This window comes from Carassius carassius, chromosome 32 (assembly GCF_963082965.1).
Source record: "Carassius carassius chromosome 32, fCarCar2.1, whole genome shotgun sequence".
Taxonomy (NCBI): domain Eukaryota; kingdom Metazoa; phylum Chordata; class Actinopteri; order Cypriniformes; family Cyprinidae; genus Carassius; species Carassius carassius.
Genome location: NC_081786.1, coordinates 24599817 through 24625983, shown reverse-complemented (window position 1 = coordinate 24625983; position 26167 = coordinate 24599817). Strand labels below are relative to the sequence as shown.

Genomic DNA, 26167 nt, shown 5'->3' with positions numbered 1-26167 from the left:
GGTTCTCCCGGTGTCCAGTCCGCGCCTGATTTCCACAGACACGCAGAATGTGCAAGTCATATATTGCATTTTTGGGGCTTTATATTCACAGACACTAGTCGATGTCATGTTTTGATTCAAGTGTACTGACCTACTTTTGATTTAGTCATCCAAAATGTGGGATATTCCGTCCGTGTTAGGCATTTCGTTTTTTATGACTGGATTCTACGAACCAGACTGTGTTTCCGCATCCCGGAAATTATTAGGGCGGTATGTCTCAGAATAGTCAGTGCAATTTTGGAAAAAAATCAGTTAAATCTGTATGTGGATGTGTGTAAATATTCAAATGTAATCCCCTTTGTAATCGTTAAAAATTTCATAAGTAACTGTAATTTAATTACAAATTTTTTCTTAGTAACTGTAACTAATTACAGTTACAATAATTTTGTAATTAAATTACGTAACGCCGTTACATGTAACTAGTTACTCCCCAACAGTGAATATTTGTGACACATGACTTGCGCGCTTGTTGTACTAGTTGAGATTGCTGTTAGCCTCGATCGTTTCACACAGGGGAAAAATGTCAAAAAGACAGGAAAGTTTGCTTAACTTTTTCAAATACGCTGGACAGTCAGATCCCAAACAAGCAAAAATCGTATCCGCTAATCAAAAAGGAAACCACGGTGGACACAGTAGCCTAGTATCGATATCTCGTTATTTCGACATAAGGGGACATTCTAATCTGCATTAAGCCACATTAAGCGTTCTTATAATGGTTTTCTATGGGAGGAAAATACACAGGTTTCTTGTATACAAACAACACCTGATGCACGCGCATCCAGGAGGCAGAAAACCGCTATCTGTTATGCCGAGTTCAGTAAGACAACATTGTAATTAACGTAGATTTCGCATTGTTTGTAATTTCTTGTTGACTCAATAATAAATTGCAATTTCAGAGTTGGATCTGTTTGTTTGTGTTTCATATTAATATAACATTATGTAAAACGTCCAACTGTTTACAAATCAAATTCCGGACATACTGTGAACATCTGACACCCAGCACTGGCTCGGTTAGTACAATTGACCACGCAACAACTCCTTGGCATTTTGACTAGCGACAACACCACCACTATGCTACTAGCCTAAACCCTTTACTCCGGTACGAAGAGCGCAGGTCTTTTGCCTCCTGGTTGCGTGCGTAAGCAGTGATGACGTCGCCAAGAAATACATGTATGCTTAACCGTTCATATTATGGGCTCATCTGATTTTTTGTACATAGCATAGCCTATTTGTTAGGATTTTAGTATCATAATGATTAGGCTAATAAATGCACGCACAATTATCCGTGAACTTGATTTGAACAAATGCCTTTCAACTTGTGTGTGCAAAATTCAGAATTAAATTAATGTGCAGAAATTTGTACAAACAGAGAGTAGGCTATGTAGGCATAATATACTGTTGTAGCCATTAAAAAAAGCGAACGTGAACTAGTTCATTTTTAGATATGTGAACTTAGTTCATTTTTAAAAAAAAATGAACTATGAACATGAACTAGTTCATTATCATCTGTGTGAACTGAACTTTGAGCTAGTTCTTTTTAAGTATGAACTGGCACAACACTGTATTGAGCACACCTTAAAGGGATAGTTCGCCCAGAAATGAAAATTTGATGTTTATCTGCTTACCCCCAGTGCATATAAGATGTAGGTGACGTTGTTTCTTCCGTAGAACACAAACAGAGATTTTTAAAACAAACCGTTGCAGTCTGTAAGTCTTATAATGTATGTGAATGGGAACCATGGCTAAAACATACACAAACAAAACCAAAATAAACCCTATGGTTCGTGATGATAAACTGATGTCTAAAGACACAAAACAATCGGTCTGTGCAAGAAACTGAAAAGAAACGTTTTTTTTACCTCTGATGCACTGCAATGCCTGAACTGTCTGAACTGTACGAGCGCCTCCTCAAAACAGACTTACATAGACTTATAAGTGCATTACCGCATCCTGTCTTGACCTCTCAAATTGACCATTGACACTATCTACAATCTCAATTACATTTAGTCATTTAGGAGACGCTTTTATCCAAAGCGACTTACATATGAGGACAATGGAAGCAACAGTCCCAGTTAGATTAAATGCAGTACACATAGCAAGGGCTTTTAAATAATATAATAAATAAAAAGAAAACAGACAGAATAGAAAAAGAATAGAGCATCTATTGGTAGCCAGTGTAAATTGATAAAACTGAGGTGTGACATGTATTCTTTTCGGCTCATTAAAAATGTATCTTGCTGCCGCATTCTGGATTGATTGTAAAGGTTTGATAGAACTGGCTGGAAGACCTGCCAAGAGAACATTGCAATAGTCCAGCCTCGACAGAACAAGAGCTTGAACAAGGAGTTGTGCAGCATGTTCTAAAAGAAAGTGCCTGATCTTCTTGATGTTGAATAAAGCAAATCTGCAGGACCGGACAGTTTTAGCAATGTGGTCTGAGAAAGTTAGCTGATCATCAATCGTAACTCCAAGGTTTCTGGCTATTTTTGAAGGAGTTATGGTTGATGTGCCTAACTTTATGGTGAAATTGTGATGAAATGATGGGTTTGATGGAACCACAAGCAGTTCTGTCTTGGCAAGGTTGAGTTGAAGGTGATGGTCCTTCATCCAGCAAGAAATGTCTGTTAGACACACTGAGATGCGAACAGCTACCATCGGATCATCAGGATGGAATAAGAGGTAGAGTTGAGTGTCACCACCAAACAGCCATGTTTCTGAATGACACAACCTAAAGATGCCATGTAGACGGAGAGGAGAAGTGGTCCAAGAACTGAGCCCTCAGGCACCCCAGTAGTTAGATGTTGCGACTTGGACAACTCTCCTCTCCAAGATACTTTGAAGGACCTATCTAATAGGTAAGACTCAAACCACTGGAGTGCGGATCCCGAGATGCCCTTTTCCAGTAGGGTTGACAGGAGGATCTGGTAAAGCAAAATAAGTATTGAAGATTTGGATTCCGTTCTTGCCAGTCTTAGTGCTTCAACAACTGAGAGCAAGGTCGTCTCAGTTGAATGTCCACTTCTGAAGCCAGATTGGTTGATGTCAAGGAGGTTGTTCTGTGTGAGAAAGGCAGAGACTTGGATGAACACAGCTCGTTCAAGTCTTTTTGCAATGAAAGGAAGAAGGGAAACTGGTCTGTAGTTCTCTAAAAGAGATGGGTTGCTTATTACTTATAAAGCCCTGAATGGTTTAGCACCTCAGTATTTGAATGAGCTCCTTTTACATTATAATCCTCTACGTCCGCTACGTTCTCAAAACTCAGGCAATTTGATAATACCTAGAATATCAAAATCAACTGCAGGCGGCAGATCCTTTTCCTATTTGGCGCCCAAACTCTGGAATAACCTACCTAACATTGTTCGGGAGGCAGACACACTCTTGCAGTTTAAATCTAGATTAAAGACCCATCTCTTTAACCTGGCATACACATAACATACTAATATGCTTTTATTATCCAAATCCGTTAAAGGATTTTTAGGCTGCATTAATTAGGTAAACCGGAACCGGAAACACTTCCCATAACAACCTATGTACTTGCTACATCATTAGAAGAATGGCATCTACGCTAATATTTGTCTGTTTCTCTCTTGTTCCGAGGTCACCGTGGCCACCAGATCCAGTCTGTGTCCAGATCAGAGGGTCACTGCAGTCACCCGGATCCAGTACGTATCCAGACCAGATGGTGGATCAGCACCTAGAAAGGACCTCTACATCCCTGAAAGACAGCGGAGACCAGGACAACTAGAGCCCCAGATACAGATCCCCTGTAAAGACCTTGTCTCAGAGGAGCACCAGGACAAGACCACAGGAAACAGATGATTCTTCTGCACAATCTGACTTTGCTGCAGCCTGGAATTGAACTACTGGTTTCGTCTGGTCAGAGGAGAACTGGCCCCCCCTACTGAGCCTGGTTTCTCCCAAGGTTTTTTTCTCCATTCTGTCACCGATGGAGTTTCGGTTCCTTGCCGCTGTCGCCTCTGGCTTGCTTAGTTGGGGACACTTCATCTACAGCGATATCGTTGACTTGATTGCAAATAAATGCACAGACACTATTTAACTGAACAGAGATGACATAACTGAATCCAATGATGAACTGCCTTTAACTATCATTTTTGCATTATTGACACTGTTTTCCTAATGAATGTTGTTCAGTTGCTTTGACGCAATGTATTTTGTTTAAAGCGCTATATAAATAAAGGTGACATTGACATTGACATGGGTTGAGGATAGGTTTCTTATAGGTTTAGTTCACCCAAAAATCAAAATTATGTCATTACTAACTCACCCTCATGTTGTTCCAAACCCGTGAGACCACAATTCATCTTCAGAACACAGTTTAAGATATTTTAGATTTAGTCCGAGAGCTCTCAGTCCCTCCATTGAAACACAAATCACAGTATACCATACACACAGTTTCAATGGTGGGACTGAGAGCTCTCGGACTAAATCTAAAATATCTTAAACGGTGTTCCAAAGATGAACGGAGGTCTCACGGGTTTGGAACGACATGAAGGTGAGTTATTAATGACATAATTTAGATTTTTGGGTGAACTAACCCTTTAAGTAGTGGAGTTATATGAGCCAGTCTAAATGTTGAGGGAAAAATACCAGTGTGGAGGGATATGTTAATGATGTGAGTGAGTGCAGGTACAACTGCAGGAGAAATGACTTGAAGGAGATGAGATGGAATAGGATCAACCGGACAAGTAGTAGGATAATTAGAAAGATGAGTTTTGAGACTTCTGCCTCAGAGAGTGAAGAGAAGGATGTAAATGAACATGTTTGCTGGTGACATGTGCTTGATGGATTGTGAAAAATTGTGCACTGATGTTTTTCATTTTATTAATTAAGTTGTCAGCTATTAGAGTTGATGCAAGAGGAGGATAAAGGAGTGAGGAAAACGTTTTAAAAAGCATGCAAGAGTTAGACGAACTGTTAATTTTATTATGGTAGTATGGCCTTTTAGCAGTGAAGCGCCTCTGGCTTGCTTAGTTGGGGTCACTTCACCTACAGTGATATCATTGATATGATTGCAAATAAATGCACAGACACTATTTAAACTGAACAGAGATGGCATCACTGGATTTAATGATGAACTGCCTTTAACTGTCATTTTGCATTATTGACACACCGTTCTCCTAATGAATGTTGTTCAGTTGCTTTGATGCAATGTATTTTGTTTAAAGCTCTATATAAATAAAGGTGACTTGACTTGGAGACATTAGCAGAAAAGGAAGAGAGGAGTGACTGATACACATTAAGGTCAGTAGTATTTTTGGATTAGGAAAATTAGGAGTTATTAGAAGTGTCAATGGTCCACTTGAGAGATAGGTGGTGGTAATGCACTTATAAGACTGTGATCCGCTGTAAAGCAAGACGACGACCCCTCACGCAAAAGCTGTGTTTTGAAGAGGCGCCCATACAGTAGTTCATCCCTCATTGCATCAGAGGTAAAAAATCATATAAATACGGTAACATTTTTTGCACAGACCGATCGTTTTATGTCTTTACACATCAATGTACTGTCACAAGACACTTGTTTTTTTTTTTTTTTTACATGTTTTAGCCATGGTTCCCATGCACATCCATTGCAAGACTGACAGACTGCAACGGTTTGTTTGAAAAATCTGTTTGTGTAGAAACAAAGTCACCTTCATCTTGGATGTGCTGGGGGTAAGCAGATAAACATCAAATTTTCTTTTTGGGGTGAACTATCCCTTTAAGAGTGCACCTTTCATAATGTAGCCTATTTTTAAACATTAATCTCAATATTATTTATGTAACTGTAACTACTGTGTAAATACATCTTAATGCTGCAACATCTTTATATGTAAAAAATAATAATTTTGCTGATACTGATTTCATCTGATTGGTAACAATGGTAAAAATGCCCCTGGAAAAATCCAGTTAGGGTGGCAAAATTTTTGTAATTTCTGTCCGTTCTGTGAACTAACCACTACAAAGAATATGAAGAATATGAAAAGCTTTGGCAGTCAGTTGTCCATATCATGCACAAACCAGTCAAGGTACCAGCACAAAAACAAAATAATGCAAAATATTGTCTAATTATCCTTAGACAAAATCGCAGAACGTAATGAGATATTCAACACTATGGCACACCCCAGTTGATGATATAGGGAGATGGGAAGTGTATTATGTACAGCCAAATCACCCACCAATGAGGATCATTGGCCTGTTCTTCATCTGAGATATATTGAACATCCCTGCACAGAAAGACAAATAAGTAAATCAATTCTGAATTACACATGACCTGAATGTTGATACTAAAATTCTTATTTTTATTTATTTTTTTGTATTTGGGAATCATTTGCCCAACAGTTGGTTTGATATATCAGAGTGTTTGTCTTTACCCGCATGCTGTTTCTTCTTCCTCCCGACTGCTGCCCCTATGATGTGCAGTAGTTCCTCTTCAGTTGCTCCAGAGCGCAGAAAATCCCTCAAAGACACCTCTGAATTTCCAAACAAACAAACCTAATGGCATGCCAACACAGGCACATATAGAAAAACAAACCATCACAGATCAGATAGCTGAACTGAAAAGCTTAAGCACAAGACATATCAGTATAAGGAACATCATACACACAAACACCATTTACCTTAAGGTTGCCATCAGCCGTGATGCGCAGGCGGTTACAGGAGACACAGAAGTTGTCTGACATGGAGGTAATGAAGCCCAGCTGGCCCCGAAATCCTGGTACTCTAAACGCCTGTAAGCACACAACACAGAAACACACACATGAGGGCTTATCCACTGATATGATTTTACAGCCTTGACGCAAGATAACAAAAGGAATGTTTTTCTTGAAGGATCATTACAAGTTACAGAAATATCCAACATTTACAGACTGATACATAAAGACTGCACAAACTTGACCCTCAAAACAGAACATTTAAATAAGCGCCAATGAGAATTTAACATTGAGAATGATTCATGGCCAATGATTTATTTAGCAGTCAGGAGCTGGGCTGACCTTGGCTGTATCCATTTCCTCTCCAGGCACAGGCTCCAGATTGGGCCATTTTTGCTTTATAGAATCCAGCATCTCCTGATAGCTCACCATCATCTTGAAATTCCATCTGTTACCTACAGAGACAGACAATATGCAGAGGTACTTGAACAACATTCAGCTGCTTTACATTCTTGAATTAAGAAATTGTTTTGTTGTTCCTTTTTTTTTCTTGAAACAAATTAAATGGCAGTTTTAATCAAGAAGATTTAAAAAGAAATATTAAAAAGGCATCCCATGTGAAGAGATATTAATGCTTAAATCAATCTTGAAGTGTTTCACTACAAACTTCAAGCTTTTTTTCCAATGCTAATCTCAATCTTTCTTAAAGTTAGCAAGAAAAGTGCATTGAAAACACAATAGTTAACAATAGTTCATCCAAGAATACAATAGTTTAATAACATAGTTTTAAGATGGATTCTACAGAATGTTTAATTATTTATATTTTTTTTCCTGTAGTCATTCAGTTTTACTTTGAGTCAAGTGAGGTTTGCATACTACACAAACTGCTCCATTATTCACAGCATCTAATCAGTTGTTACTGGAGTGATTGCTGTAGTATTGGCCCTCAGGACAAAAATCTATAAAAGGTGACACCATATTAGCTTCTGCAACTGCCTTCATAAAATCACTCTCTTCCAGGATCACAAACAGTAATCTATTCAATGTCTCTAAACTCTTCACTGTCACTGTTATCCAGTTTAAGGAGTTGAAACTTGCTTCTGCACATAGCTGTTAAACCTGTTTAGTAGTGAAGGTATATGACTTCCACTAAAATATCAACAGAATGTGGACTGCGATAACGTGTTATGAATATAAATCCTGAGGTACCTCAGGTCTCACTGACCTGGAAAGAGAATAATCTGCACTACTGATGTGATTAAAGAACTGGGGCAGAAACTGTGACCTTTACAACTGTGCCGATTATACTTCAACCTGTAAGATGGGCTAGCAAGAGTACGATGTAGATTTCTCTATTTGACTTCAGATAAAAATCTTACCGTCAAAAGGCATGTACTCTATGAATCTCACATCCAATGGTTTCCTCTCTGTCAGTGACACAAAGTCAATCAACTCATCTTCATTCAAACCTCTCATGACCACACAGTTCACCTGAGAAGAGAGACGTCAATTTACCACAATGAACGAATAACCGCACAAAGACAAATTATGAATATTAAAGGGTTAATTCATAGTTCATTTTCGAAAAATGAAAATTATGTCATTAATGACTCAACCTCTTGTCGTTCCAAACCCGTAAGACCTCCGTTCATCTTCGGAACACAGTTTAAGATATTTTAGATTTAATCCGAGATCTTTCTGTCCCTCCATTGAAAGTGTGTGTTCATGTCCAGAAAGGTAATAAAAACATCTTCAAAGTAGTCCATGTGACATCAGAGGGTCAGTTACATTTTTTTGAAGCATCGAAAAAACATTTTGGTCCAAAAATAGCAAAAACTATGACTTTACTCAGCATTGTCTTCTCTTCCGGGTCTGTTGTAAGTGAGTTCAAAACACTGCAGTTTAGTGATATCCGGTTCGCGAACGAATCACTCGACGTAACCGGATCTTTTTGAACCAGTTCACCAAATCGAACTAAATTGTTTGAAACTGTTCGCGTCTACAATAAGCATTAATCCACAAATGACTTAAGCTGTTAACTTTTTTAATGTGGCTGACACTCCCTCGGAGTTAAAAACCAATATCCTGGAGTAATTCATGTACTCAAACAGTACACTGACTGAACTGCTGTGAAGAGAGAACTGAAGATGAACACCAAGCCGAGCCAGATAACGAACGAACGATTGACTCGTTGTCGAGTCAAGAACCGTTTCTGTCGGACGTGTCTGATTCGAGAACCGAGGAGCTGATGATACTGCGCATGTGTGATTCAGTGTGAAGCAGACTGACACACAGCGCGTCTGAACTGAATGGATTCTTTTGGTGATTGATTCTGAACTGATTCTGTGCTAATGTTATGAGCACGGGTAAACCGAAGGCTTGAATCAAGTGCAATCGTCGCCAATGACGTCATTAATTTGAGCGCAAAAGAACCGGTGAACCATTTTCTTCAACTGGTTTACTGAATCGAACTGTCCGGAAAAAACGGTTCGTGGAAAAGAACTGAACTTCCCATAACTACCGGTTCTTGACTCGAGAACGAGTCAATCTTTCGTTTGTTATCTGGCTCAGCTTGGTGTTCATCTTCAGTTCTCTCTTCACAGCAGTTCCGTCAGTGTACTGTTTGAGTAAATGAATTACTCCGGGATATTGGTTTGTTTTAACTCAGAGGGAGTGTCAGCCACATTAAAAAAAGTTAACAGCTTAAGGCATTTGTGGATTAATGCTTATTGGAGATGCAAACCATTTCAAAACGATTCAGATCGATTTAGTGAACTGGTTCAAGAAGATCTGGTTATATCGAGTGATTCGTTCGCGAACCGGATATCACAAACTGCCTTGTTTTGAACTCTCTCACAACAGACACGGAAGAGAAGACAATGCTGAATAAAGTCGTAGTTTTTGCTATTTTTGGACCAAAATGTATTTTCAATGCTTCAAAAAATTCTAACTGACCCTCTGATGTCACATGGACTACTTTGAAGATGTTTTTATTACCTTTCTAACCATGGACAGTATACCATACACACGCTTTCAATTGTGGGACAGAAAGCTCTCGGACTAAATCTAAAATATCTTAAACTGTGTTCTGAAGATGAACGGAGGTCTTACAGATTTGAAATGACACAAGGGTGAGTCATTAATGACATAATTGTAATTTTTGGGTGAACTATCCCTTTAATACATTGTTTCAGGTGTTGCTAGACAGGTGACAAGAAATGCCCTAAAGTGGTTTTAGGGCTCTAGCATTTGACACTTTCTGAGACATGAACCATTTCATATATTATAAGGGATTAACAATTCAGATGTTTCGAGGCAGGTAAAATACCTTGACTGGATTGTAGCCCATTTCAATAGCCTTTTCAATGCCCACCATCACTTTATGAAACCCTGCAAGAGGTACCAATATTAGGCATCAATTAGACAGATTGCACATATTTAAGGTGGCAGACTCACCAACTTTTTTGGCAACCAAACATTTTGTGTAAGTGTGACTGTACAAGTGTCTATTTTGTGTATATAACATTAATAAACTAAAAAAAGGTAAGCCGCTTATACAGCTAGGCATTAAAATGTAATAAATGGTTAAAAGATCATCTCTTTCAAATCCATAATAAACGTTTTACTGGTCAATATTTGATTAGAACATATTAATGTAGTTACATGTTTTGACCCAATAATGTAACAGACTCAAATTGGTAATAAATGAAAATTATGAAACTTGAACATGGAGCAATCTCAAATAAAACATTTTCATAATCCTTTCGTCAGTTATTTTCAGCCTTTTGAGATCAACTGCTTCATACACTTTCTCAATGTTCTGCTGCTACCTTTATGCTTCAAGACGATCACAATCTACATTTCTTCATCCATGACACTTGTGATGGAAATTGTTTTATGTAATGGCTTCAGAAACAGCAGAGCTAACAGTCATATGACAAAGATCAGTACATGTGTGGTTTGAGGTAGTGATAGTAGCTTCTTGACGGGACACCATCACCATACTTTTGTAAGGGAAGTACAGTATTTTATTGGTATTGTATAATGTTATTGACAACTGGAGGTTGACTGAGTTGTATGTTACAGGGTATAGAAGTCAGATTAATTTTGTCATCAATACGATGATTTGTATTGAGAATTTGACACACCTTATGCGTTCTTTCTGCACCTATCTAGCCGTCCTGCAGGAATATAAACTTTTGTAGTTTATAAACCATTTTGGAGCTAGGACCTAGTACCTTTTCGTCTAGCGATGAACTCAAATTTTGCAGGGACCAGAGTGTCTAGACTGATGTTGAGTAGATCCACTCCAGCTTTCTTTAGACTGGGCAACAGTCGGGTCAAATTCATCCCATTTGTGGTGACTGCAATGGTCTTCAGACCCTCCAACTTCCTAAGTTCCGCTTTCATAAAGAAAGAAAAAAAAGATAACTATTAAAAAAATAAAAAAATAAATATATATATATATATATATATATATATACACACACGTTTAATTAGTGTTTTTGAGTGTAACATTGTTTTGTCATGCAAGTTATGCAGAATAAAGTGCAAAAAATTCAGACAAACAAAATTATTATCATTCCTAGGCTGCATTTACACTCAAAAGTCTTAATTGTTTGACCATATACGATTTTTTTGGCCCACCATTTTACATTTCACTTTGTTTACATTATTATAAAATGCATGGGCATATACAGCATGCAGACATTAAAATGCTATCTTTATGGGTCTGATTTCCAGATTTCAGATATGTATCCAATTAAAATCAACATTTGGAAGTGGCCCAGATCGGATGTAGAAAAAAAAAAGCTCTCAGTCCCTCCATTGAAACTGTGTGTATGGTATACTGTCCATGTCCAGAAAGGTAAGAAAAACATCATCAAAGTAGTCCATGTGACATCAGAGGGTCAGTTCGAATTTTTTGAAGCATCGAAAAAAATTTTGGTCCAAAAATAGCAAAAACTATGACTTTATTCAGCATTGTCTTCTCTTCCGTGTCTGTTGTGAGAGAGTTCAAAACAAAGCAGTTTGTGATATCTGGTTCGCGAACGAATCATTCGACGTAACTGCATCTTTTTGAACCAGTTCACCAAATCGAACTTAATCGTTTTAAACGGTTTTCGTCTTCAATATGCATTAATCCACAAATGACTTAAGCTGTTAACTTTTTTAATGTGGCTGACACTCCCTCTGAGTCCAAACAAATCGATATCCCGGAGTAATTCAGTTACTCAAACAGTAAACTGACTGAACTGCTGTGAAGAGAGAACTGAAGATGAACACCGAGCCGAGCCAGATAATAAGCGAAACAATGACTCGTTCACGAGTCAAGAACCGGTTGCATCGGTTTTCGGATCACCAATAGTTCTTTCGGACAGTTAGATTCAATAAACCGGTTGAAGAACACAGTTCACCTGTTCTTTTGCGCTCAACGTAATGGCGTCATTGGCGATGATTTCCCTTGATACAAACATCGGTTTACCTGGGCTCATAACATTAGCACAGAATCACTTCAGAATCAAGTCGAGTCAGTCTTTCGTTTCGTTATCTGGCTCGGCCTGGTGTTCATCTTCAGTTCTCTCTTCACAGCAGTTCAGTCAGTGTACTGTTTGAGTAAATGAATTACTCAACTAGATCCGGTTACATCGAATGATTCGTTCGCGAACCGGATATCACAAACTGCTTTGTTTTGAACTCTCTCACATCAGACAGGGAGACAATGCTGAATAAAGTCATCGTTTTTGCTATTTTTGGACCAAAATGTATTTTCGATGCTTCAAAAAATTCTAACTGACCCTCTGATTTCACATGGACTACTTTGAAGATGTTTTTCTTATCTTTCTAACCATGGACAGTATACCGTGCACACCGTTTCAATGGAGGGACTGAGAGCTCTCGGACTAAATCTAAGATATCTTAAACTGTGTTCCGAAGATAAACGGAGGTCTCACGGGTTTGGAACAACATGAGGGTGAGTTATTAATGACATAATTTAGATTTTTGGGTGAACTATCCCTTTAATAGTATGAACTGATTGTCATTTCACAATTGCAGACATTATGGCATTAGAGAGGATCCAGGGCACCTTGTCTCCAAAAATTTGATTGATGAGGGTCATAAAAGCCATCTGTTCTGGACACCTGTTTGTACACCCCCCTCCCCTCCCTGTACACCCTCCAGTGAACTCAATATGAACTTATGAACCAAGGAGGAATTTCGGAGGGGGGGAGAAGTTGTGGGAAGCTATGTGCTTTTTTTTTAAACTTTGAAAAGGGGCGAAATCATGAAAATGGTGTAAGGGAAGATTTTATTAAGGTTTTAAATAAACAGTGTATTTCAAGAAACAGATTATAAACACATAGCAGCAATGGAAACAATGTAATGATCGTTTTCGTAGTTGGAAAAGTGTAACAACATTGATTATCTTACCTTACCACCTTACCACTCTTTAAACTTGATAAAACTGAAAATGAGTCTGAACATATGACTACTTTAATGTGTTCAACCCCACTGAAGAGCCAAAAATATGACAATCATTTCTGTAGTATAAACGGACGGATGATTAGATGTTCTTTCTGGTATTCTATGCTCTTTATTTTTAATCTAAACAAAAGACCTTGATTATGACCTTTTATTTTATTTTAATAAGCCACTCACACTTACTAACTTCTTATTAACTTATTAACATTGTTAAAGTTGTTACAAATGAAATAAAACTAGGTTACTGGTTATTTATCTGATACAACCAAACGAGTCAAAACTATCAGATATGTTTTCGTTAAGCAATACGTGAAAAAGATGTGAGAGCTTGTAGCATTACAATTTAAAAATGGTGTTTTGTTACCAGTTAGAAAATAAAGAAAACTAGGTAATAGAGTTTTAGCATTTGTACCTTACCTCAAACTGAAAAAAAGAAACGAATGTAAAGCAGCGATACAAACCAAGAAAGTAGGCGTTTGTCACGTCGGGTGAAAAGTTAAAACAAAAGAAAAAAGATGGTAGACATTACGTGGATCTAAAATAAAATACACCAGACCCCGTCTTTAAAACACCAGCACCTAAAATAAAATACACCAGACCCCGTCTTTAAAACACCAGCACAAGATACTTGTCAAAACTATGTTGTACTTTACCACTAACTAAAATTTTACTGACAAGAGTTAAACAAAAGAAAAAAGAGATCTCACAGGAAAGTGTTATGACGTCCCCGGTAACGTTAGCTCGACTCAAAAAAAAAAAAAAATAAATAAAAAAAAAAATAAATAAATAAAAAAAAAAAAAAAGAAGCGACCGTAAAGCAATGTTATAAACCAAGAAAGTAGGCGTTTGTCACGTCGGGTGAAAAGTTAAAACAAAAGAAAAAAATAGGTAACTTAGGCATTTACGCGGATTTAAAAGAAAATAGCCTACATCAGACAAGATACTTGTCAAATCTATGCAGTACTTTACCACTAACTACAATTTTAAAAAGCGAGACTGTTAGATGAAAGAAAAAAAAAAGATCCTCCGGCAGAGTTGTGAAGCATCCGTAAAACAACCTCCCGGCACCGATGAACAGTTAGAATGAGGCTCGGGAATGCTCCGGGAAAAAAACCACGCCTCCAGCGCTAGAGAGGGCCGGGCAGGAGGCGTGATAGCAGCATTAAATAGATTTAAACGTTACAATAATTAAACTAAGTAGTTTTTAATAAATAGACATCAGTCCTTAATTAGTGCAAACTTTATATCCGTTTAAACATATGGTCAATTTTTACTTGTTAAATGATGTAGAACTATACGATTTTTATTTACTTTTAGGCTAGTCTTAAAAAAAAAACAAAGTTGAAAAAGCGTTATTTGTTTTTAATGTGTTAAGTTAATTACTTTAATCTATGACTAGTCTAAATTTAGACTATCTCCGTCGATATGTATTTTTTATTTTTGTCATGCTTAATTTCTCAAGCTATGTCAATTAACACACACACACACACACACACACTCAACTGTTTCACAATATCGCATTTAACACAAAGTCCAGACACATGTTTTATTTTATTTTAATAAGCCACTCACACTTACTAACTTCTTATTAACTTATTAACTTCTGGTACGAAATTCTAGATTCATAAATGTATGTTTTTCAAAATTCCCCCACGTTTAGTGGCGTTTAAAGTGGAATTTGTGATGTATTTGGGGGCGTTAAAAGGCGTGAAAAGTCCCAAACCAAGACTTTTGTATTCTTCATTAGAGGACTTTGGTTTCTTAATGTGAAAATCTGTTACTCCCCACTACATTTTCTTTATCATTATATTTTTATTTTTTCTTAAGTGTTGTTTTATTTATTTTACATTTATTTTGTTTTATGATGTAATGGACGTCTTTATGTTTTTAATGTTTAAAGCATCGAATAAAAAATAAAAAACACACACTAACACTTCCCCAACCACCCTAATAACGTTGGTCGCAAAGGTTTGAATGTATGTTAAAAGAATTAAAGAAATGTTTTTAATAACAACACATCAGTTCTCATTCGATGAAAACATTCTACCTGGTTTTAATATTAGACCGATGTTTTAACTATAAAATTAGGTTTACATATACGATTTAATTATTTAATCTCAACAAAATTCCTTGTTGGAAAAAGTGTTGTTTTATTTAATTTTAATAAGTCACTCACACATACTTTAGTAGTCTAAACCCTTGAATACGTCTTTTATGTTGTCAATATTAACTTCTATCATTGCTATATCATTGCTATATCAATTAAAACATGCGTTTAGGCAAACACAAATATTAAACAGGAATGAATGTGATATGTCAAGATGGGCTTTTCTTGCCAAAGAAACTTTTACAACATTACAGGAAAGGCTAAATATTTCATCTCTAGTAGTGCGTAGAAACGCGTCTGGTGTCTTTATGTTAACTTTTACGACCATGTCAGACTTTAAAACATCTAAAGGTTTTTTGGAGGGGGGTTTGCAACTCAACTGTAATCTAATTAGTTTTCTGGGGGTTCTGGTGTTTTCCGTGATCAAAGGGTGACAATTTCAACTTTATGGGTTAGACCTGGATAGTAAGTTTAGCTGAAAGTTCATCTACTGGTCAAAAGGATGTGAAATCTTTTAACAAGTCAGACCATAGAAAAATGTAGTTTAATTCGAATTAATTTAGTTTATTTTAGTTACATTTATAATTTTATTAACCCCTAGATCTTTCAACCTCAACATAGATGTACTGAGAATGCAAACAAGTACACAAACACAACCATACAATCATAAACACACACACACACACACACACACGCACACACACACACACAGATACAAATTTAAACATACAGAAAACATGAACATGTAACCAAACAAATACAAATATACACTCAAACAGGTACATAAATACACAAACAAACAAGCGTAGTCTACCTTGCTTTTTTCAAGTCTCAATACACCCAACACCCACACCCACACACACACACACACACACACACACACACACATACTGTCCTTCTCCCGCGCTTATGTCGTGTTATCTAGTAAATAAACCAGACATATGTAGTTAAAAGTATCCCCATTTAACAATTTAACAGGAAAGACATATATCGTCTCAAGTCGTGCATCGAAACGTGACTGTGTCCGGCGTCTGGTGTTGTCATTTAACCGCCAAAACCATCCAGTCATACATCCCAATGTTAGGATTAACAAGACAGAGGGTGTTTTATATATATATATATATATATATATATATATATATATATATATATATCGTTAGTTTTTATTTTAATTACATTTATTATTTTTATTAACCCATATATCTTTCAACCTCAACATAGATGTACTGAGAATGCAAACAAGTACACAAACACAACCATACAATCATAAACAAACAAACACACACACACACACACACACACACAGATACAAATGTAGACATACAGAAAAACATTAGATGTCCTTTATCACTTTCCAAATGGGGTTGTTAACCATGATGTTTAAAATAGTTTAAAAAGTATTATTTTTTTAGCTTTCATGTAGGATTCATGTCAGCACTCAAATGTTTTTAGCAAGAGTCCAGAGACAGATGAAAATAGATGCGTGAAGAAAAAAATTTAAGAGTTTTTTAATGATAGACTAGTTGGTTTAGATTGTTTAAAACAACTGAGTTTATGCATTTCTCTTGAATGTGTGTACGGTAACTGTTGTATACATGAAGCAGAAGAAATACATAAACGCATTGTGGTTGATGTTAAACAATAAAAAATATATTATTTATATATCATAACTTACTTTCTTTTCAAAACACAATAAACATTCTTATGACTTTTTAAATGCGAACAACCGGTTTGGTTGGAAAATAAAAAATAAATAAAAACATATTAGGTTTCTTAGTTAGATTGCTTATAGTTTGTATTAAAATCACATATATAAGCTAAAACATTTTTCTTTCAAACCACGCGGTTTTCACACACATTCCTCACAAAACTGCCGACAAAGACCTTAAGTTTTTGTTTTAACGTTTAGCTGTAACTGAGACCTTGGTGGAATTATTTTACCCAGTTTTGGGGAGGTTACTATGAACTTTGCAATAGGTTATAGATCACAAATGACCCTATTTAAAATCTAAAAGGTTGTGCAACTATATCAATTTCTTTAAAAAAGTAATGTAACTGATTACATTTTATTACATGTTTTAAGACTTGTAATGTTTTCAACCGTTAATCTTTTGAAACGTGTAAACAGGACGGGGTTAACAGTGCTCAACAACTAATGACCGTCAGACTTTTCAAAATCCTTCATCACTTAAATTAGGATTGTGATCGTGATTTCATTTTAAAGCACAACCACCACGAAATCAGATTTGCTTGGAGATTAAATACATAGAGAAGTTAGAGTAGTTAAGGTGGTTTATGAAATATATCAATTAAATCTGTACGTGTGTGAAAAAATATTCAGATGTAACATTTTCATAATTAACCGCAATTTAATTATTTTTTCTGTGACTGTAACTGATTACATTTTATTTTTGTAATCAAATGATATAATTTAGCTATATGTAACTAGTTGACCCTAACACTGCTTATGCATTCTGACAATAATAGATTGTGAAAGTGTTCATTATCCTCTTTAACTTAAAAAATGCGGACAGTGTCGCTTAACACTAGTTTGGCAAACAAGGGTTTGCTCTTAAAACAGCCACCAGACCCCCGACTTGAAAACACCGTGACAAGTATAGCCATTGCAGAAATTTATTATAGAGATGCAGTAAGATAAACTCTGGATGCACAGTTGACCGACTTATGACATGTTTACCATATTATTACAAGGCCCTGCTTACCTAGTTTTATGATGAAATATGTCTGTAAAAATAAACAAACATACACACAATCTCCAGAACGGGGTCTGATGATGGGGGTTCATCATTTCCTGATGAAGACAGACTGGATATTCAGACCACAGCAGCAGGACACGATTGTCTTTTTCTAAAGATAAAGACAATTATTTGGTTTCAGGACACACGAATCCCAATGGTTCACAAGATAACATGACAACGGTTGCTCCATTACAGCATAGCCAACCCTATTTTAGCACATGTACAGTATATCGTATTATTCTTGAATATAGTCGTTTAGTCTAAATATGTGTTAACAGTTATTTATTGTTATTATATGTATTATATGTTTTTGTTTTACAAAGGGGTTCAATTTAATACATTTAACTAATACCTCATTCAAGCTACGTAGATCTTCAGGTCAGGGAACTACAATACCCATCATACACCTTTGCAAAGATTTCTACACTGTTTGTGAAGTATACGCTCCTTCCATGTTGTGATGTTACAAATCTCTTTTTTGTGATCTGTTTTAGTGATGCAAAGTCCGATTCACTTCTGAAAAATGATTCACTTAAACAGTTTGGTTCATTAAGTCATTTTCGCAGTTATTTCAGTACACATTTTTCTCTTTTAACAACTCAAGAGTTATTTTATTTCCGTGAATCATCTAAATAAATTTATTGTGTGAACATATTGGTGGTTATTATCATCCGTTCATTTAAGTTAATGTTGAATCATCTAAATAAAGTTAACTGTGTGAACACATATTGGTGGTTATTGTCTTTTGTTCATTTAAGTTAGTGATGTTTGTGTTCGCAGTTTTAGGCACAGTGCCACTGTCGTTTGTTTAGCTTAAACATCAGTTTTTAGTCAGTTACAAAGGTGTCAGGCATTAAGTTTTTGTAGTTTTAACTAACCTTATTATGACAGAGTTACAGGTTTCGGGTGTTTTTGATGAGTGTAAGCGGTGAAAACTTAAATGTCACCGTCGAGTAACGTTAGCTACTCAAACGAAGACAAATTGTGTAAGTGTTCATTAAGATGCCGAAATGAAAATAAGCGTACAAATATCCATAATGACAATAAGTACAATATACCCTAAAGACACAATAGCCCCCGCTAAGTACACCTAAAATTTGCTAGAGTGGTGAGATATTTACATTTACATTTATTCATTTAGCAGACGCTTTTATCCAAAGCAACTTACAGATGAGGACGGTGGAAGCAATCAAAAACAACAAAAAGAGCAATGATGTATAAGTGATATAACAAGTCTCAGTTAGGTTAACACAGTACACGTAGCATGGGATTTTAAATAATATAATAAATAAAAAGAAAACAGATTGAATAAAAAAGAATAGAGCAAGTTAGAGAACTTTACACACACACATATAAATAGATATAAAACGCAATGTTTTTCATAGCGTTACACTTTGAAACCAGAACGATTATGTTTCCATGATTTTGTTAGCTCTTTCTGTTTGAATCTGTTTACCGTAGTTTTCACCATCTTAATTGCAATGGTTTGGTCTTACGCTTAGGGCCTTATACGACTCGTTTTCCCAGTTTTTGGACTCGTGTAAGTGGGTCTCTTTGTTCATACAAAGCAATATTTCTGTGAATTTGGGTATTAAAATATTGCTTTAAACATCGTCTTCATTCAAGACGTTTACTTACCATCGTTATATTATACTAGTTTATATCAGATATAAGATATGTTGCTTATTATTATTGAATTGTTAACAAACAAACAAAAATATCACGGCCGACTCGAGTGATCATCTTGATCATCTTGAGCGGAGCCATCTTGGGCGTGACCAATCTTTATGACTTTTCTGACGACAACCCCCCTATCGTGTACATCATACAAGGGGTTGAGGGTGGGTCCAATCACTAAAACCAACAAAGACTACTACGCTACAGTGGCCTGCTGTGGACAATAAACTATACAATAAATCTATAAACCGGAAATTCATCGTGAATTAAAACAGTACATCCGCATTCGGCGACAAAGTTCTATATCGATTAGGGCCAAAGTTTATGCCTTGGAAAGAATCGAATTCTGAAAAAGTCGTCTGATGCTGCACAAAGACCCATGGAGGGTAAATGGAGCTGCGCTGTTGAGACATTATAAAAGATAAAAGACATTATCAACCCTGTTTTTAAACTACACTACAGAGGACAGATGATCGGTCTGATGCAAAAGATCATCACGGCGGAATGCGACCCAAATCACGATTGTACGGGCGATAGCAAGCGGGAAAAAAATCTCAGTAGCCAAATGAAACTTGTAAGAAGTCTGAAATATACATGGCCTGATTTGACGAGCATATTTTTAACTGGAATGGACCCGGTGTATGTTTCTGCACGTAAAATTCTGGAAGTGATGTCTGAATGTGAAGATGAGATGGACGTTAATGACGTTCTCTATCTGTGTACCTCTGTAACAGCTCAATGTGTGCTGTTGGCTTCCAAAAATTATGATTCTATGACCTGTGAAATTGTTGCATCGTTGGTTGATTTTATATTGGAGCAAAACATGTTAATCTGCAGAGATTTTCTATTCTGGTTAGATTGCCTGTAATGTCATATTTGTTTTTAATGACAATTTGATCATTTTCTTCACTACATTGATGTATATTCAACAATATAGTGTTGAAATAAAAGATTGATCCACTTCACTCGCTATTCTGTTCTCTGAGTTCAGAAACTTTTTGGTTTGTTTGTTAACAATTCAATAATAATAAGCAACATATCTTATATCTGATATAAACTAGTATAATATAACGATGGTAAGTAAACGTCTCGAATGAAGACGATGTTTAAAGCAATATTTTAATACCCAAATTCACAGAAATATTGCTTTGTATGAACAAAGAGACCCACTTACACGAGTCCAAAAACTGGGAAAACGAGTCGTATAAGGCCCTAAGCGTAAGACCAAACCATTGCAATTAAGATGGTGAAAACTACGGTAAACAGATTCAAACAGAAAGAGCTAACAAAATCATGGAAACATAATCGTTCTGGTTTCAAAGTGTAACGCTATGAAAAACATTGCGTTTTATATCTATTTATATGTGTGTGTGTAAAGTTCTCTAACTTGCTCTATTCTTTTTTTATTCAATCTGTTTTCTTTTTATTTATTATATTATTTAAAATCCCATGCTACGTGTACTGTGTTAACCTAACTGAGACTTGTTATATCACTTATATATCATTGCTCTTTTTGTTGTTTTTGATTGCTTCCACCGTCCTCATCTGTAAGTTGCTTTGGATAAAAGCGTCTGCTAAATGAATAAATGTAAATGTAAATATCTCACCACTCTAGCAAATTTTAGGTGTACTTAGCGGGGGCTATTGTGTCTTTAGGGTATATTGTACTTATTGTCATTATGGATATTTGTACGCTTATTTTCATTTCGGCATCTTAATGAACACATACACAATTTGTCTTCGTTTGAGTAGCTAACGTTACTCGACGGTCACATTTAAGTTTTCACCGCTTACACTCATCAAAAACACCCGAAACCTGTAACTCTGTCATAATAAGGTTAGTTAAAACTACAAAAACTTAATGCCTGACACCTTTGTAACTGACTAAAAACTGATGTTTAAGCTAAACAAACGACAGTGGCACTGTGCCTAAAACTGCGAACACAAACATCACTAACTTAAATGAACAAAAGACAATAACCACCAATATGTGTTCACACAGTTAACTTTATTTAGATGATTCAACATTAACTTAAATGAACGGATGATAATAACCACCAATATGTGTTCACACAATAAATTTATTTAGATGATTCACGGAAATAAAATAACTCTTGAGTTGTTAGAAGAGAAAAATGTGTACTGAAATAACTGCGAAAATGACTTAAGGGCCCTATGAATCGGTTCATTGAACTAAACTGTTCAAGTGAATCATTTTTCAGAAGTGAATCGGACTTTGCATCACTAAAACAGATCACAAAAAAGAGATTTGTAACATCACAACATGGAAGGAGCGTATACTTCACAAACAGTGTAGAAATCTTTGCAAAGGTGTATGATGGGTATTGTAGTTCCCTGACCTGAAGATCTACGTAGCTTGAATGAGGTATTAGTTAAATGTATTAAATTGAACCCCTTTGTAAAACAAAAACATATAATACATATAATAACAATAAATAACTGTTAACACATATTTAGACTAAACGACTATATTCAAGAATAATACGATATACTGTACATGTGTTAAAATAGGGTTGGCTATGCTGTAATGGAGCAACCGTTGTCATGTTATCTTGTGAACCATTAGGATTCGTGTGTCCTGAAACCAAATAATTGTCTTTATCTTTAGAAAAAGACATTCGTGTCCTGCTGCTGTGGTCTGAATATCCAGTCTGTCTTCATCAGGAAATGATGAACCCCCATCATCAGACCCCGTTCTGGAGATTGTGTGTATGTTTGTTTATTTTTACAGACATATTTCATCATAAAACTAGGTAAGCAGGGCCTTGTAATAATATGGTAAACATGTCATAAGTCGGTCAACTGTGCATCCAGAGTTTATCTTACTGCATCTCTATAATAAATTTCTGCAATGGCTATACTTGTCACGGTGTTTTCAAGTCGGGGGTCTGGTGGCTGTTTTAAGAGCAAACCCTTGTTTGCCAAACTAGTGTTAAGCGACACTGTCCGCATTTTTTAAGTTAAAGAGGATAATGAACACTTTCACAATCTATTATTGTCAGAATGCATAAGCAGTGTTAGGGTCAACTAGTTACATATAGCTAAATTATATCATTTGATTACAAAAATAAAATGTAATCAGTTAGTCACAGAAAAAATAATTAAATTGCGGTTAATTATGAAAATGTTACATCTGAATATTTTTTCACACACGTACAGATTTAATTGATATATTTCATAAACCACCTTAACTACTCTAACTTCTCTATGTATTTAATCTCCAAGCAAATCTGATTTCGTGGTGGTTGTGCTTTAAAATGAAATCACGATCACAATCCTAATTTAAGTGATGAAGGATTTTGAAAAGTCTGACGGTCATTAGTTGTTGAGCACTGTTAACCCCGTCCTGTTTACACGTTTCAAAAGATTAACGGTTGAAAACATTACAAGTCTTAAAACATGTAATAAAATGTAATCAGTTACATTACTTTTTTAAAGAAATTGATATAGTTGCACAACCTTTTAGATTTTAAATAGGGTCATTTGTGATCTATAACCTATTGCAAAGTTCATAGTAACCTCCCCAAAACTGCGTAAAATAATTCCACCAAGGTCTCAGTTACAGCTAAACGTTAAAACAAAAACTTAAGGTCTTTGTCGGCAGTTTTGTGAGGAATGTGTGTGAAAACCGCGTGGTTTGAAAGAAAAATGTTTTAGCTTATATATGTGATTTTACTACAAACTATAAGCAATCTAACTAAGAAACCTAATATGTTTTTATTTATTTTTTATTTTCCAACCAAACCGGTTGTTCGCATTTAAAAAGTCATAAGAATGTTTATTGTGTTTTGAAAAGAAAGTAAGTTATGATATATAAATAATATATTTTTTATTGTTTAACATCAACCACAATGCGTTTATGTATTTCTTCTGCTTCATGTATACAACAGTTACCGTACACACATTCAAGAGAAATGCATAAACTCAGTTGTTTTAAACAATCTAAACCAACTAGTCTATCATTAAAAAACTCTTAAATTTTTTTCTTCACGCATCTATTTTCATCTGTCTCTGGACTCTTGCTAAAAACATTTGAGTGCTGACATGAATCCTACATGAAAGCTAAAAAAATAATACTTTTTAAACTATTTTAAACATCATGGTTAACAACCCCATTTGGAAAGTGATAAAGGACATCTAATGTTTTTCTGTATGTCTACATTTGTATCTGTGTGTGTGTGTGTGTGTGTGTGTGTGTGTGTGTGTTTGTTTGTTTATGATTGTATGGTTGTGTTTGTGTACTTGTTTGCATTCTCAGTACATCTATGTTGAGGTTGAAAGATCTATGGGTTAATAAAAATAATAAATGTAATTAAAATAAAAACTAACGATATATATATATATATATATATATATATATATATATATATATATATATATATATATATACAACCTCTGTCTTGTTAATCCTAACATTGGGATGTATGACTGGATGGTTTTGGCGGTTAAATGACAACACCAGACGCCGGACACAGTCACGTTTCGATGCACGACTTGAGACGATATATGTCTTTCCTGTTATATTGTTAAATGGGGATACTTTTAACTACATATGTCTGGTTTATTTACTAGATAACACGACATAAGCGCGGGAGAAGGACAGTATGTGTGTGTGTGTGTGTGTGTGTGTGTGGGTGTGGGTGTTGGGTGTATTGAGACTTGAAAAAAGCAAGGTAGACTACGCTTGTTTGTTTGTGTATTTATGTACCTGTTTGAGTGTATATTTGTATTTGTTTGGTTACATGTTCATGTTTTCTGTATGTTTAAATTTGTATCTGTGTGTGTGTGTGTGTGCGTGTGTGTGTGTGTGTGTGTGTGTGTGTGTGTGTGTGTGTGTGTGTGTTTATGATTGTATGGTTGTGTTTGTGTACTTGTTTGCATTCTCAGTACATCTATGTTGAGGTTGAAAGATCTAGGGGTTAATAAAATTATAAATGTAACTAAAATAAACTAAATTAATTTGAATTAAACTACATTTTTCTATGGTCTGACTTGTTAAAAGATTTCACATCCTTTTGACCAGTAGATGAACTTTCAGCTAAACTTACTATCCAGGTCTAACCCATAAAGTTGAAATTGTCACCCTTTGATCACGGAAAACACCAGAACCCCCAGAAAACTAATTAGATTACAGTTGAGTTGCAAACCCCCCTCCAAAAAACCTTTAGATGTTTTAAAGTCTGACATGGTCGTAAAAGTTAACATAAAGACACCAGACGCGTTTCTACGCACTACTAGAGATGAAATATTTAGCCTTTCCTGTAATGTTGTAAAAGTTTCTTTGGCAAGAAAAGCCCATCTTGACATATCACATTCATTCCTGTTTAGTATTTGTGTTTGCCTAAACGCATGTTTTAATTGATATAGCAATGATATAGCAATGATAGAAGTTAATATTGACAACATAAAAGACGTATTCAAGGGTTTAGACTACTAAAGTATGTGTGAGTGACTTATTAAAATTAAATAAAACAACACTTTTTCCAACAAGGAATTTTGTTGAGATTAAATAATTAAATCGTATATGTAAACCTAATTTTATAGTTAAAACATCGGTCTAATATTAAAACAAGGTAGAATGTTTTCATCGAATGAGAACTGATGTGTTGTTATTAAAAACATTTCTTTAATTCTTTTAACATACATTTAAACCTTTGCGACCAACGTTATTAGGGTGGTTGGGGAAGTGTTAGTGTGTGTTTTTTATTTTTTATTCGATGCTTTAAACATTAAAAACATAAAGACGTCCATTACATCATAAAACAAAATAAATGTAAAATAAATAAAACAACACTTAAGAAAAAATAAAAATATAATGATAAAGAAAATGTAGTGGGGAGTAACAGATTTTCACATTAAGAAACCAAAGTCCTCTAATGAAGAATACAAAAGTCTTGGTTTGGGACTTTTCACGCCTTTTAACGCCCCCAAATACATCACAAATTCCACTTCAAACGCCACTAAACGTGGGGGAATTTTGAAAAACATACATTTATGAATCTAGAATTTCGTGCCAGAAGTTAATAAGTTAATAAGAAGTTAGTAAGTGTGAGTGGCTTATTAAAATAAAATAAAACATCAAGGTCTTTTGTTTAGATTAAAAATAAAGAGCATAGAATACCAGAAAGAACATCTAATCATCCGTCCGTTTATACTACAGAAATGATTGTCATATTTTTGGCTCTTCAGTGGGGTTGAACACATTAAAGTAGTCATATGTTCAGACTGATTTTCAGTACTATCAAGTTTAAAGAGTGGTGAAGCTTCTACTAGACAAAGCATTTTGTCAGGCATTTTACAGAGTTTGTTCAGAATACAAGCAATAACAAAGATTTATTTTGTATGGATACCCACACATATAGTTAAAGAAAGTAGTGGACCAGATAAAAGTGGACCATTAAAATGTCAGACATCTTATTTAATACTCCAAT

At 35.5% G+C, this 26167-nt stretch overlaps 1 protein-coding gene across 3 annotated transcripts in view; it reads right to left on the bottom strand.

Annotated features, from left to right (window-relative positions):
• LOC132113037 (molybdenum cofactor biosynthesis protein 1-like) overlaps positions 1-26167 on the bottom strand; it is a 45122-nt gene that overhangs the window by 7326 nt on the left and 11629 nt on the right. For 2 of the 3 annotated variants that reach the window (XM_059520830.1, XM_059520829.1), the window contains 7 exons: positions 10928-11092; positions 10018-10079; positions 8069-8180; positions 7032-7144; positions 6657-6767; positions 6411-6531; positions 6216-6263 (listed from right to left, as the gene is read on the bottom strand). In XM_059520830.1, coding sequence (XP_059376813.1) covers positions 6216-6263; positions 6411-6531; positions 6657-6767; positions 7032-7144; positions 8069-8180; positions 10018-10079; positions 10928-11092 — 732 coding nt within the window. Of the gene's footprint in view, positions 1-6200; positions 6264-6410; positions 6532-6656; positions 6768-7031; positions 7145-8068; positions 8181-10017; positions 10080-10927; positions 11093-26167 lie in introns of all 3 variants that reach the window. The other variant, XM_059520831.1, reaches the window with a different exon arrangement.